Source organism: Helicoverpa zea, chromosome 21, assembly GCF_022581195.2.
Source record: "Helicoverpa zea isolate HzStark_Cry1AcR chromosome 21, ilHelZeax1.1, whole genome shotgun sequence".
Taxonomy (NCBI): Eukaryota; Metazoa; Arthropoda; class Insecta; order Lepidoptera; family Noctuidae; genus Helicoverpa; species Helicoverpa zea.
The window spans coordinates 8,588,355-8,603,808 of NC_061472.1; the positions used below are offsets into that span (position 1 = coordinate 8,588,355).

The 15,454-nt window shown below is 35.5% G+C and overlaps 1 protein-coding gene across 1 annotated transcript; it reads right to left on the reverse strand.

Annotated features, from left to right (window-relative positions):
• Window positions 1-3,385: 3,385 nt before the first annotated feature.
• LOC124640969 (3-hydroxyacyl-CoA dehydrogenase type-2-like) lies at window positions 3,386-9,865 on the reverse strand. Its single transcript, XM_047178958.1, has 5 exons — window positions 9,711-9,865; window positions 9,461-9,625; window positions 8,333-8,497; window positions 4,048-4,285; window positions 3,386-3,628 (listed from the first exon to the last, which is right to left on the reverse strand). Exons 1-5 carry the CDS (start codon window positions 9,717-9,719, stop codon window positions 3,435-3,437), a joined length of 771 nt encoding a protein of 256 aa, XP_047034914.1. The 5' UTR covers window positions 9,720-9,865; the 3' UTR covers window positions 3,386-3,434.
• Between the last annotated feature and the right edge of the window lie 5,589 nt (window positions 9,866-15,454).

Below are 15,454 nucleotides of genomic sequence, written 5' to 3' on the forward strand. Positions count from 1 at the left end.
GGCTATATATCCGAGTGCTCCAGGGAGAGTATACTGTCCCCCATCTCCGGCTTGCCGGAGTGAAGCATGACGGGGGATAGGTCTCCCGCCTCTTGGCTTGCCTTCATCGGCCGGTCAGAGTGGAGTCGCTAGAGCAAGGTTAGTCCTGCTCGGAGGGTAGGTGCCTCGTGGTAAGTGGCGAGTGGGCCGGTGATGCTGGACCCACAGGGAGCGCGTGATCTGCGTTTAAAGTCCGCCGAGGTATCCTCACCCTTCTCAGCCGCTCATGCCCCTGTTGCCCTCTTGTTGCTTTTCAGTGACTGATTCCCGGGGGCCCAGTAAGTGAGTTGGCGAGTCTCCACCTGCCATTTTAACATGTATTTAATACATTGTCATCGGCAGGTGCCATAGTTCCCGTAGTTTCCCCATTCCTAGTCCATTAGCATCCCATCACAATAGCCCAAGTAGTTTTCATCCATAGTTAGCAATAGTTTAGCACAGAACCGGGGATTGTCCTTGGGTACATTTCTATAGTGTATACAGGGATAATCGTCGGTTTTGTGTCACCATTTCATTAAAGTTGTCTCAAAAGGGCTTCAACGTGTTGGCTTCGGCCCCACGTTCGCCTCCCAAAAATCCGGGACTCTATAGTCCCGAGGTCTGGAAGAGACTTACATATAATAATAATAATAATCTTTATTTGCTTTAAACATGGTATTTTTGGTGTTACATAAGATATATAAGGAACAAGCATGTTTAGCTATATAATAGCATGTAAAAATGTATAACTTAAAACTAACATCTTAATATTAAATTAACATTAACCTATTTGAGATCAAAATTTCGATCAAGAAATTCACTGACACTATAAAAGCTACATTTGACTAGCCATTCGTGTAGTTTTGCCTTCAGAGCTCTTACATGTAATAATTTCAGGTTTCTAGGAATTTTGTTATAAATACGTACACACATTGCAAGGCAGTTTTTGTTATATTTTGTCAGTCTTGGTAGGTCATCAAGAACTAGCGTGTATGGATCACGTCTGCTCCGCTGTAATACCTCATTTGCTGACTTAAATAAATTTTTGTTCTTTGCTACGAACATACAAATTTCATATATATAAAGTGATGGTAGTGGTAACAAACCAAGTTTTTTAAATACTGGTCGACATGAGTCGTCAGGTTGCATACCCCAAATCGATCTTATGCACTTTTTTTGTGCAATATATGCACGGTTCATGTCGGTACTATTACCCCACATGATAAGCCCATAACGCAGCAATGATTCAACGTAGGCACGATAAGACATTATTGCCGTTTTGATGTTTGTTACTCTTTTTACTATTTTTAGAGCATATACAAATTTATTAATTTTGGTACTGAGATTATCTACGTGCTCTTTCCAGTTTATATTTTTATCTATGATTATACCTAAGAACCGAGTATGTGTAACTTCTTTGATTGTAGGGATGTTGAGATTGATGTTATTTTTGTAATTGTTAGTTTGGTTAAATTGAATGAAGACGGATTTCTCTAAGTTTATTTTGAAGCGGTTTATATTTAGCCAAGTTAGTAATGAGTCTATTGTGTTATTAATTTCAACCTCATGACCTTTAACAGTATTACATGTTTTGTTGGACGTTACTATGATGGATATATCATCAGCAAATAATATGCACTTATGTGGGGTTATTTTAACGATATCATTTATATAAATTAAAAATAGTATGGGACCAAGGACACTTCCTTGTGGAACGCCATATTTATTTGGATTATATTTAGAATAGTATGATGCCATATCTTTATTATTATTAATTTTGTTTATAACGACGCTTTGCTGCCTATCACCTAGATACGACGATATCCACTCATGAGCGGGACCTCTAACTCCTATAGAATCTAATTTTTTTAATAGTAATTCGTGCGAGACTAGATCGAAAGCTTTTGATAAATCGAAGAAAAGACCAGTAGTGAGATAGTTGTTATTAACATTAGAGAGTATAGTTTTCATGAGTGTAAATATGGCTAAGGATGTAGACTTGTTTTTTTGAAATCCGAACTGTTCTTCAGCAATAATTTTAAATTTACTGCAATAATCAATCAACCTCTTATGCATGCATTTTTCAAACACTTTCGATAAGATGGGTATAAGTGTTATTGGGCGATAATTATTGACATCAAATTTGTCTCCTTTTTTAAATATTGGTTTTACTATGGCGAGTTTTAATCTGTCGGGGAATATACCCTCTGAGAATGACATATTGATAAGGTACGTTAAGATTTCACATAGTTCTTCACAGCAGGCTTTTATGATTTTTGTGTTAATTTCATCGTAACCCTCTGAGTGAGTATTGCTTAAGGACATTATTTCCTGCCGCACTTCGCTGGGTGACATAGGTTTTAGGAACATCGAGTTTGAATATCTACTTGGACTAATGTGTTGATTGCTCGTCTGTGCTTTGATCTGTGGTAAGTTGGTGTAATGATCGTTAAATACAGAAGCTATTTCGATAGGGTCTTTAATGTCTTTACCATTTGACTTTATCGTTTCTATGGTGTTTTTAGTGGGTAATTTATTAATTTCGCTTTTAATAACTGACCAAGTTGCTATGCATTTGTTATCGTGATTGTTAATATATTTTATATTTACGTTTTTTTTTTGACAAACTTATACACTTTTTTAGTAAATCAGAGTAGCAATTATATTTATTTCTATTGTTACTATTTTTGTTTTTATAATACAGATACCGTAGTTTGCGTTTAGTTTTACAACTTTGTTTTAATCCTCTGCTTATCCATTTTTGTGTTTTATTATTGTTATTCACCTTAATTCTTGTTTTCGGAAAGCAGAGATTATACAGTAGGCAAAGCCAATCATGGAACTCATTAAATGCAGAATTTAGATCAGTGTTTAGGTAAACATCAGACCATGACAGATTCTGCAAGTGACCCTTAAATTTACTTATGTACTCTAAATTAAAGTCTCTTTTGTAAATATAATATTTTTCAGAGTTTTGTGTGGCAGGTTTAACAGGAAAGGTTAACATTTGTGCAGTATCGTGATCAGACAGATGTAGAGGTAGGACAGTAGCATTTGCATTAGTAATATTGCTTAATATGTGATCGATACAAGACAATTTCCGGGTTGGGACATTTATGTGGATTTTAAAGTTATAGTTATTTGCCAAGTCCTGGTTACATGATTAAAATCTACTAGCTTCAGCCCACTTTTTTACCTGCATCCCGGGAGAACTTCTCCCAGTCACTAACTACTCTCGTAAGAACCCCTTATGTACCTACTATCTCTATGTACTATCCCAATCTATGGACCTACTCCCCTTATATTCCCTAATTCGTTACGTAATCTCCTTCGCTTATGTAATCCTCTTCGAAAAAAAAAACAAATCTAAATATCTACAGATTTATTAACAGAACAGTCTTATATCTACAACTACACTACAACGGGAACCATCGTTGCGCCCCATCCAATCGTATGACCTCTCCGTTCAGCATGGAGTTCTCAACCACGCTCGTCACTAGATGAGCGAACTCCTCGGGCTTGCCTAACCGAGAGGGGAATGGTGTCATACGTTTTATAAACTCCAGCATTTTCTCTGGAAGGTAGTTCATGAGGGGGGTGTCGAAAAAACCTGAAAATAAATAAAATGTTAGATAGATGCGTCCAAAAACATTGAATATTGGCAAAGGAGTATTTAATAAAGATACATTGACGACCTTACGAAGAATCTAAATTGTAAATCGTTCTTCATCATTCCCCATAATTTCAACTTGAAGTATGCGAAATGACCAAGACCGAAACCTGGTCTAAATATGGTAGGTTACTATTAGTTCTCTTTACTTAAAGCGATTTCGGACTAGCCATTCTATTTCAGTCTATTTTTTCGGGCGTCTACGTTCCAGCTACAAAGGTGTGTGCGGCGCATAAAAGGGTTTATTCAGGGTGTTCACCAGTAGTTATCAGTCGCATAAACACGCACATACAAAAACGAGGGTAAAATCCGCTAGCTTGAAACTATAATATTTAATTAAAAACAGCTGAACGTCTCACCTGGAGCAATAGTAACAACTCTTATTCCCTGCGACGCCAAATCCCTCGCAATCGGTAGCGTCATGCCCACAATGGCTGCAGTGGACGCAGCATACGCCGCTTGTCCTATATCCCCTTCATACGCAATCGTTGAAGCTGTGTTCACAATGACGCCTCTTTGACCGTTGTCGTCTGGCGTGTTCTTGCCTATTAGACCGGCTGAGAGCCGTATTGTGTTGAATGTGCCTATTGTGTTTACCTGGGAATTTAAGAAGATTATTAAATCACAAGGGGTCCCTAAGGATGTGTCCCGTCTTGCGAGAGCGAATCAACGCAAACGCAATGCGATGCGACTTCAAATAAGGACGTCACATAGGGTACTTCAAATTGACTGTTTGTTGTTTTCGTTTCGCATTCGCATCCAGATCGCTCACGTAGGACGCACTGTATGCAGCTCAGTAGGTCATAAAGCAATCTTAAGCACAAAGTTCAGGTAAAACAGTTTGTAACTGTTGCGGCATTAAAGCCTAGACAGACCAAAGTATATCACTTCCGCAGTGCTAATTACGAATCAATCAACAACAAATTGTGTGAGATAGACTGGATAAAGCTGTTAGGTTTGTGTTCGCATGTAGATCAAATGGTCTCTACATTATATGAACGTATAAACATTATAATAAGTGAACTTGTTCCCAAATACAAGCGACTTAATTGTAAATACCCTCACTGGTACACAAAATCTCTGGTCACCATTTTAAACGAAAAAGAAAAATTAAGATCTCGCTTTAGGAAATATAATAATCCACGTCAGTGGCGTAGCGTGGGTATCTGCCGCCCGGGGCAGTTGTCGATTTTGCCGCCCCTTCCCGTGTATTTTTTTTAACAAGTGTTACTGGCCGTTTGTTATTTTTTACCGACTTCAAAAAAAGGGATTTTTTTTTGTATCGACGTTAAAAATCATGAAATGACCATTCCCGCTGTGGGTTAGCAGCGGTGAGGGAGTGTCAGACTCTTACTGACTAAAAACCGTCGTGTTCCGTCGAAGGCCTTTTATGTTCCAGAGCCGCGGTAATCTTTCGAACATCCCGCAGCCCCGGCAGAAGGGCAAGTAGACTATTTTATATCTTTGTTACTTGATTTCTTGAAGGTTTTAAAATTCTTTTAGGTACGCAGGCTAGCGAAGTAGGTACCTATAAGTATATATGAAATTGAAATAATTTAAAAGCGGGGCTACTTTAAACTGTTTAACTAATTAATTTAATTTACGGACTTAAACTAGTTTCCATGGAACTATACCTAAGCGTGAAATTTGGCCTGTATCTAGGTAGGTATTGCTTACCTATAGCATTCAAGTTTATCTAAACCAGTGGTTCTTAACCTTTTAGTCATGAGGGACCACCTCATTGGTTTACCTAAATTAGCACTCTGCTAAACGCATGTCGGCAGTTGTGTAGGTAAGCAAATGCAATAAAGAAAAACTTGCCTATGTAGTTTCCAAATGCGCGAGCGAAGCGAGCGCGAAATTTTTATCGGACTTAAAACAAAAATTACGTAAAATTTAGCCCAAACGTACTTAACTTTTTGTTTGTTGACAAATGCAAACATAAGTGCATATCGTTTTTGAATACGCGAGCGAAGCGAGCGCGAAATTTTTATCGGACTTAAAACAAAAATTACGTAAAATTTAGCCCAAACGTACTTAACTTTTTGTTTGTTGACAGATGCAAAAATAAGCGTACACTGTTTCTGAATACGCGAGCGAAGCGAGCGCGAAATTTTAATTATTTTTTATTTAAGGCTCAAAACCAAAATTACGTAAAATGTAGTGTCACGTTTGTTTTAAGTACCAAATTTTAACAATAATTAATTTTAAGTTTAAAAAGTTTCAACTTTCTTGTTTAATGTTTTGTTATTGTTAGACAGTTTTATGTAGCGGCGCAGATACTAGTTGCGAACAATTTTTTTTTAATTGGTTAAATTTTGCCGCCCCCTAAAAGCTGCCGCCCGGGGAATTTGCCCCCCCTGCCCCCCCCACGCTACGCCACTGATCCACGTGACCAAGTTGAATATAGAATTCTCAACGACCGAGCCCGGGCTCAAATTAAAGAGTGCTACAGTAAATACGTGCATAAAATAGAAAGCAATATGCGGTTTAAATCCAAATGTTTTTGGTCTTTCGTCAAGGCCAAAAATAGACAGTCTGCTGCTGTTCCATCTACAATTAAATTCAATAATGTAGTGGCTACTAATGGCGACGATATCTGTAACCTTTTTGCCTCGCAGTTCAGTTCCACTTTTAATAGAAAGAATATCCCGCTTGCGCGAACTCCTCAAAATTTCCCCCAACAATCTCTGGGTAGAATTAATTTTAATGAAAATGATATCTTTAAAGCACTAAAAAAGCTAGATGTTACGAAAGGTGCCGGTCCTGACGGATTGCCACCAATTTTCATCAAAAAGTGTGTCCGAGGTCTTACTCTTCCGTTATCACTGATATATAATAGATCTTTGTCAACTGGAATTTTTCCCTCGGAGTGGAAAAAGGCAAACGTGGTTCCGGTATATAAAAAAGGCGATAAAGCTGACGCAAGTAACTATCGTCCCATATCCATGCTCTCTATTTTCTCAAAGGTATTCGAGTCCTTAGTTTGTCCCATATTAAATGCGCATATTAAATGTCAGATTGCACCTCAGCAACACGGGTTTTGCAGTAATAAGTCAACTGTCACGAATTTAGTATCTTACATTAATGACCTGTCATCAGCTGTGGACGCAGGTCAACAAATAGATGCCATTTACACTGACTTTAGCAGTGCTTTTGACAAAGTCGACCATCGGACGTTATTATTAAAACTTGAAAACATTGGTGTTCATGGGAGTCTCTTGGAATGGTTTTGTTCATATTTGGATAAGCGCCGACAGAGAGTAGTAATGGAAGGGTACCACTCTTCGGAATATACTGCAACATCCGGTGTGCCACAGGGTTCACATGCTGGCCCAATATTATTCATAATTTTTATAAATGACCTACCAGATAGCTTTCGTCACAGTCGGTGTTCACTTTTTGCTGACGACCTGAAAATCTACCGGGTTGTTGGGTCACTAGAGGACGCTGCACTACTTTAAAGGGACCTCAACTCGTTGCAGTCTTGGTGCGTCGCCAACGGCATGATGTTAAATGTAAGCAAGTGTCATCACATCACGTTTACACGTATAAAACGCTCGATTCCAACATCCTATTCACTTGCAGGTGCTCCTTTGGAGAGAGTTGAGACTATTCGGGACTTAGGCGTGCATCTTAGCTATAACCTGTCTTTTACTTCTCACTTTGACAGCATTACCGTGAAAGCTGCTAAAATGGCAGGTTTTATTAAAAGAGCGTGCAAAGAGTTTAAAGGCACTGCAGCGTTAAAAACTCTGTTTAATAGCCTTGTTCGTAGCACGTTGGAATATGCTTCCTCGGTCTGGAATCCAATGTACAGCGTTCACTCGGACAGAATCGAACGGATTCAACGAAGCTTTACACGTTACTTACGGTTCAGGGATAATAGCTGCCCCAACAGAGCTGACTACACGCTTCGTATGAATCATTTTGGACTGTCTTCTCTGCAAGATCGTAGAATTCTGGCGGATATGGTTCTGCTTTTCAAGATAGTGAACGGTCAAACATGCACTCCCGAACTGCTTGAACAGATCAAATTAGACGTTCCTCGCGGGTGTCGGGTAAGATCGGTTAGGGCACGTAGTACATTTGTGAGTAGAAGCTGTCGTACAAACCTGGGACGCTCCGCTCCCCTTAATAGCATGATGGACACTTACAATAAGATCAGTGCCAGTAATCAAGATGCTGTCATTGATATCTTTTCGGATGCTCTGTCTCAATTTCGCTCTAAAATTATAAAAGAAGGATTGATTCGTAGTTCTCACTGATCTCCCATCAATAAATATTGTTAATTAAGTTTTTTTATGGTTGGATCTCGTTAATTTGATTTATTACTTGATTTAATTTTGTTTAATTTAATTGTCTAATTTATCAAATTTTGTATTATTTTATTTTAATTTCTTAATTGTATAGTTTATGTTTTAGTTACTTTTAATTTAATTGCCACCTCAACAGCATGAAAAACGCTTGAGTCCAAATTAACAGCGCTTTCAAACGAGCGGGTTTCCTTCAGCGCCGCGCGTAAATCCGTTAGTATGTAAGGTAGGTGAACACGGAGCAGAGAAAGATGAGGGGAGATGCCATAGGGCAGGTAGGCCAAGTGCCTTCTTCTAGGTCAGTCCTACTATAAATATATGTACTCACATTAATACATTTAACAAAATCGTCCAGTTCACATGACTTGTCTTTATGGAAGTTGTACACTTGATGTGTCTTCGACTGGCCTGCACAGTTGACCAACGTGTCCAGTCGTCCAAACTTGTCCCTCACTATGTCTAGAGCTTTCTTTACATCTGCTTCTGATGTCACCTGTAATATGGAATTTATTTTTAATGGTGATATCTATGTAAAATTTACCTTCATGAATCATACTAATATTATTAATATGAAAGTTTTTTCATATTTCCATGTTTGTTTCTTTCTAGAGCATGTGAAATTGGTAGTCTTATAGCTTTTACATCAAAATAACAGTTAAGCTAGTTTTATCTAAAATAGTTTCCTCAGCTAGAAGAAACAACAGGAAACAAGTGGTTAAGTATAAACTTAATACTTAATAGCTATAAACTTGGTTGTAGAAATTTTAATGCCAAAGAAACTAGAACCTATGTTTAGAAGGAAACTAGTGCATTAAATACTAGCAACTAGGTTAATATTAATATTAGTACTAGTTTAAAAAAAATGACTTTTTTATGAAAGGATTAGTAGAAGCTTTCATCTATGGCAAAGAAATTAATACCTGACATTTTAAATTCATGATCATTAAGTAGATAAACCTTAAGACCTGATGAAAGTTTATACTTTAATACTTCCTGAATTACAGTTTTATGTGTGTGTAATAAAGGTGTAGATACACTTTAATAACTTGATTGATACTATGTTCATGGGATGCAGTTGACAGGCTTACTTACAATTACAAAGACATAAAAACTTAAATGATATAACTACTAGAACAAATTGACCAATTTAGCTGATGCAGGGTTGTAAAGTTTAATACATTAAACATAAGAATGGATTATACATGGTTTCAATTAACTGGGTACGTATTTATTATCCAGTTTCAAATAAATGAGTGAGGACGGCCGGATCAAAAATATATTCACAGAAGTACATTAAAGTACAACTGCTAAACTGTATAACGGCTGAAACAATTGAGATGAAAAATCTGGCATTGAGTATTATAACAATGTAATAATATTCCTAAATATTGGCATTAATTGCCTCAGGTAATAACTGATTAATAGATAGGATAAACTATCGAATAGCCAAACTTACACAACCGGTAGCCACGGCTACGTTTTCGCCAAGTTGTTTAGCCACCTGCTGAGCTCTTGTGCCCTGAATATCAAGGATGACAACCTTCCCGCCATTCTTCACAAATCTCTCCACTGTGGCCTTTCCAAGTCCTGAAGCACCGCCGGTTACCAGGCTTACCATTCCCTATAAGAGGTTAGAATTGAGGTTATGTTTACAACAGCAAATTCATGAATTAAATGGTATAAAAACTGTGGAATTTAGTACTCACCTTCAACATTTTATTTCTTGTTTTCAATTATTAGTGTTAAATTTATTATTTTGCAAGAAATGAGAAGTCGAAATAATAAAATCGAAACTCGCTCGAACTCTAAATGTCAAAGTCAAACAATAATATGTCAATAATTTTAATCCATTACAAGCAGAATATCTTGGCTGAAATTTGAAATATTATAAAAACACTGGATGCAAGAATCTGAATCATTGCTTTATTTCATTTTCCTATTCAATCACATATTATAATTTACTTAGATTACATAGAAATATTAATTTAAGCTCATTTAATTTAAAACCGGGTCGTCACAGTACTCTTTTATCAAATAAAAACGGAACGAACCAGATTAAAAAGCGACCAAAATAAAACGTATCAATTATTACTAGATTCTACATGGTTTTAGAATATATTTTGTAACTTTCAAAATTAGTCATCACAGAGTACATTAATATATAGGGTATAGAGTCATCAGCTTAACCTACCTTGACGCGCCATCTGGTGACCAACGACGGAGGTACATCTATTCTGTGCATGTGTGCGTAGTCATTTGTTTTGCATGTGTGCATGCATGTCTACAGGGTTTCATTTCATATTATTTTTTTGGATGTTGTTTTAGATGGTTTCGTTGAATAAAACACAAATTTACACATCTTATTACTTTATTTAGGCCGTACCGACCTTCGTCTTTTTAAATAATATATTGACGCCTCATTTTGAATATCATCATTTGGATCTACATCCTTGGTAGTACTAATTCCATTTAATAATTTATTGGTCCATTTACACCAGTTATATGCAAAAAATCTGCTAGAAAAATCAAATATATATTCAATTAAATCTTTGGAGTGACGACTGCATACCAGAAATTGAGTGTTGACATTAATATATAATATTGTTTTCATATAATTTTTTAAATTGTCTATATGACTTCTCTTTCGCAATATGTGGTGCAGAACATCCTGGATTTCAGAAAAACATTTAGTTAAATTTTCACTGGGGTAGCACAAATACTTTTTTCCCTTTTTATATTCACGACACAACAAGTACCTATTTTTATCTGGATCATTAGTAAATAAATTTAAATTACAATTTTTACATTTTTTGAAAATTGATTTGGTTTTGCGCAAAATATATCCTGTGATATATTCAATTTGAGCTATTTTCCTAGGATCCTGTTTTTTTAAATCGAAATTTTCTATTATGATATCATTGACATCTTCGAAGTCCACTTGGATGATTTCTTTTGCTTCTTTATTATTAGAAAAAATTAATTCATCAAATGAAGCCAGAACAGAACAAAAATCCTCTTCACAATTTGACCCTGGTGAATAATTGCTGCTCATGTTATTAATTAATAGAGAAGCAAAAGCAGCTTCAAACCCATCACAGGTGGGCGAGTTATTCCTGACCCCATGACTTCTTATGCTACCAAAAAAGTTTTCAATGGGATCCTGGTTTAAATGTCTGCACCAAAATGATTTAATTTGATGTTCATTAAATAATTTTTCTCTCAATAATATCATATTATCAACAGTCTTCACCCAATTTTTGATACTAGGAACAGTGTTAGCACTACCTTTGGATGTGACAAATGTCATGGAATTTAAAATAATTTTTGCTTGCATCCAAACATTGTGATGCTGTGATTTCGGTGTCACGTTTCGTAACAAATCTTTTCCTGATCTGTTGTCTGAGTTCTTCATGCTCCCATTTAGTGAATCGAATAAATTATCCATAAAGATAATAAAATCTGCAGTATCTTTAGTTTCTTCAGGTAGTATGCCATTCTCTGAAAAGCGAAATCAGACAAAAATATTAGTTAAGCACAAACTAGAACATAGTTGTAGTAAAACAAATGCTGTTTGCATACTCCATCAGTTCAGGTAGTTAACTAACTAAACAATCTTGATAGGACTTTTTACACAAATACATGTTAAACAAATAAACTGCTGCTTAAAATAATCGTCCAATACATTAAATAATTGTTGTTATTCTATTTACAATTATTTTTAGCTGTACTTTATTTTTAAATTAAAAGTCATACCAAAATTGTTTACCTTTAGTTAACTACCTAAACTACAGATGGAGTATAGTACAAATGATAAAACCAAATTCGCTTTTTTTAAACAAAAAATAATGTTGTTTTTCAAAACATTACAACAATGAGTGTTAAGAATCTGTTGAATATTTTTTATTAACACAGTGTTTTACTGCGAGACAACCTGATGGTAAGCAGCTGTGATAAGCAGTGATGCAATTAGAGATGGATGTTAGTTAGATTCTTATCACCTACACTGTGGTGGCTGCCTGCAAAGGTGGAACTTTATAGACTTTAGTATAAACTTACCAGCTAAATATCCCATAGTTTTTCCCACAGTTTGGCTGAATAGCTGGGAAGCATATTTCACCTTCATTTTTGGTATTTTATCTTTATTTACGTGATTTTCTGTGAGGTTTTTAATTATTTTTAAGCCTTTATATGTAGGATTGTTTTCATATAATAACATTATGTGCTCCCATTTTGCGATTTTTACTTCACCATCCAAAGTAAATTTTAAGTTTTTGGTCATTAAATTATTTCTCATCCCTTTTAATAAGTGTGGTATGTCATATAGAGGAATTATTTTTTTGCCATCAATTTCAAATATTGAATTCCGTGGCTCTTCATTTTTTCTTAAATATTCTCCTCTAGTCTCTTCAATTAAATAATTTATGGCACTTGTGTTGGATGTGCCTTGATCACACACTGTGGCTAAAACAGTAAATCCAATTAGATGCAATTGTTTTATAATTTTCTTTATTTGTGCAGCCAAAATTTCTTTTGGTGTACTGCCTGAGCAGAATGAATAATAAATGGGTTGTTTGTAATTTTTCATCACACCTCTAATCATAAAAACTAAAACATGATCTGCAATTTTCCGTGTTGATTCACCATTGTGGTTTACAAAACCCAATACTCTATCTTTCTTCGGATTATACTGCATGTGTGGTGAGAGTGCCATCTCATCAAAAATCAATGTGCACAACTTATCACAATCATTCATTTTGCCAATTTTTTTTTTTAATTGGTTAAATATATTTTCATTAATGCCTGGTTTAAGTGAAGCCCTGGATACCATTCGGCTTAATGTCACTGGAGATGGTAAAACAAATATTTTGCTTAACCATCTGTAAGCTTTTGGTCCCATTTTATATACACTGAGAGCCATAATTTTCTCCTCTTTTGTGAATCTCCTTCCCATTTTTGGTTTTGAGATTTCTCTGAATTGCATAACTGTAAATAGTGCAGCTAAAGTCTTAAACTTCTTTAAGGCAGTTTGAAACGTGATATTTGAGGACAGTTTTAATGCTTTTTGCAATCTCATTTTATATGAGATATTTTTTGCGTTTAATTTTTTAATCTCTTTTGCCAAATTTTGTTCATTGCTGTTGTCAACCCATTGTTTGGTAATTTCTGAAAACAAAAGCAAGAGTCAGCTAAATGTGTTTGAAAACAGTAAGTTAACTTATGAACCAACATGCACTTGTTTAGTCATGTAGAAAGTCAACGTCGCTCAGATAAGATACAAACTATAGCTACTAAGACTGCTTTTGCTCATAAAAGTGTCTATGCAATGGCACCTAAATTATATAATAAATTACCTTGTGATATTAGAAATAGTAAGAATAGTAATGAATTTAAAAATAAGCTCTTCAAGCTACTAAAAGACAAGGTATATTATTCAGTCAAGGATTATTTGAATGACAAATTCTGATGATAATTTATATATTTTTTTAATACTTATGACATTTACATGACTTTATCGACACAATTTTTAATTTGACATGAATATACTCATATTTTTTTATATTATTGACATTTCTTAAAATAATTTTGTATGCCTATCGGCGGGACATGGTCTGCACATTAACCTATTAAAACACCTGTAATCACCCATGTTTCACAAAATGAATAAATGAATTTGAATTTGAACCAACAATGCAGCAAATAAATTAATATAGTGCATAACTAGTATTTAATAGTGAAATGCAGAAATAAACCATTCCACATCCATTAGGGCAAGTGAGTTTGTATTCACTCACTCAATCAAAAAATTACCCCTTCTTACTAAAACTATCAATATGAAAAGGTATCAATTGGACAGAGTTCAAAGCCAGCTTTGTAGCTAGGTGTTTCCTAAGATTAGCTCTGTTCATTAATTTTGTTCATTAAGGAATGAATAAAGGAGATGGCCAAATTTTCAATTAGTAAAAAAACCCAGAATCGACAGCAACGAAATGGGTACCAATGGGTTCATTATGATAGATCTTTGATGGTGCCAAAAAGTCCAGCCTGAAATCCATGGGGTATAGGAGCTATATCATATTTTCACAAAAATAGGTTATGTTGAATTTATGTTGATACATAAAAAAACAAGGTATACTAACATTATACAAGCCAATAGTAATATCCCCATAGTTACAGAGTTTGCCTGGTGACTAAAAGGTCTTGAGTTTGACCCCTACCCATTGCACTATTGACATGAACCACTCCAGAAACGATTAAGCACCGACCTTATATACTTGGAGAGGTTTTCCAGTTATGTGCAACCTTTATAACTGGCAAAGGTTAATAAAAAAACTATTATTAGGTGCATCTGCCCAGAAGTCAGTGTTTTTGTAAAAAGTTTTATTTTTGGTTCTTTAGTGACAAGTATAGTTGTCACTATCCGCATTAGTGGAAAGTTCTCGTCAATACGAATAATATAAGCCCAAACACGAGGTAGTTTACATATTCAGTCGTCGAGTTCCCTCGATCTTCTCTGGTCTCCATCATCAAGTCAACTTTAAGCCTCCACTTTTGTACAGTGCTAGTAGACATACACCTGAGTGTCAAGTTTTTACCCTATTTACGCCTACAACTTTCGTAAGTTGCCCTCGATTTCTCAGGGTTTCCATCATCAGATCCGGACCTGATGACTATGGGAATATCTGGGAAGTATACCTTATCTAACAAAAAAATAATTTTGCAAATCGTAAACTTCTAACAAACAGCAAACAGTAAAGGTAAACTTTTTCGTGACCTAAATTCTTGATCGAAAAACCATCATAAAAAGAGAACCCCATGGTTTTTGGGTGATATGACATACTTTTTTTAATCCACACATTATACTGAATCTAATGATGCATGTGAAGTTTCTGTCGACTCTGGGTGTTTTTTTGGCCATCTCCTTTACATCATCACAAGATTGTAAGTAAAATATGCATGACAATGGTGCAAATGCATATACCAATATGAAATGGCATATAATCTGGTTTTTAATATCAACAACAAAGAAATTACACTTACTGATTTTCCTATTAGAGATAGTTTGTTCAGATTCTTGAGGTGGAAGAATATCAGGATTGTTACTTCTAGAGGTAGATGCCTGAGGTGGAATAACTTCAGCAGGAATAATGTTGTGTCCTTGGTTTGTTAAGTCCATAAGAGGTGGTCTTCTTATAAAGGGTCCTGTAATTTTATAAAATTGGTTAAAAAGTTGAACTAAAAGATATTTACTTTTATGTATAAATATTTTACAATTGAAAAACTTTTTACCAGGTAAACCAAGTCGAGGTACAGCATCAGCACTAAGAAACTTGCTCCTTGTATGGTAATGTGATTCAAAATGCAAATGACATACTCGACGCCGTTTAAAGATTATGTCATTCTCTAAGGCTAGAATGTCACCTCCAATGTTGTAAATCCAAGTTCGAAAGCG

What these genes read in the sequence shown, in the direction of transcription:
- LOC124640969 (XM_047178958.1), bottom strand. An exon ending in TAGCCGTGGCTACCGGTTGT is followed by an intron (nt 8,498 to 9,460) that starts GTAAGTTTGGCT and finishes TCCATATTACAG; the next exon opens with GTGACATCAGAAGCAGATGT. An exon ending in ATTTTGTTAAATGTATTAAT is followed by an intron (nt 4,286 to 8,332) that starts GTGAGTACATAT and finishes TTAAATTCCCAG; the next exon opens with GTAAACACAATAGGCACATT.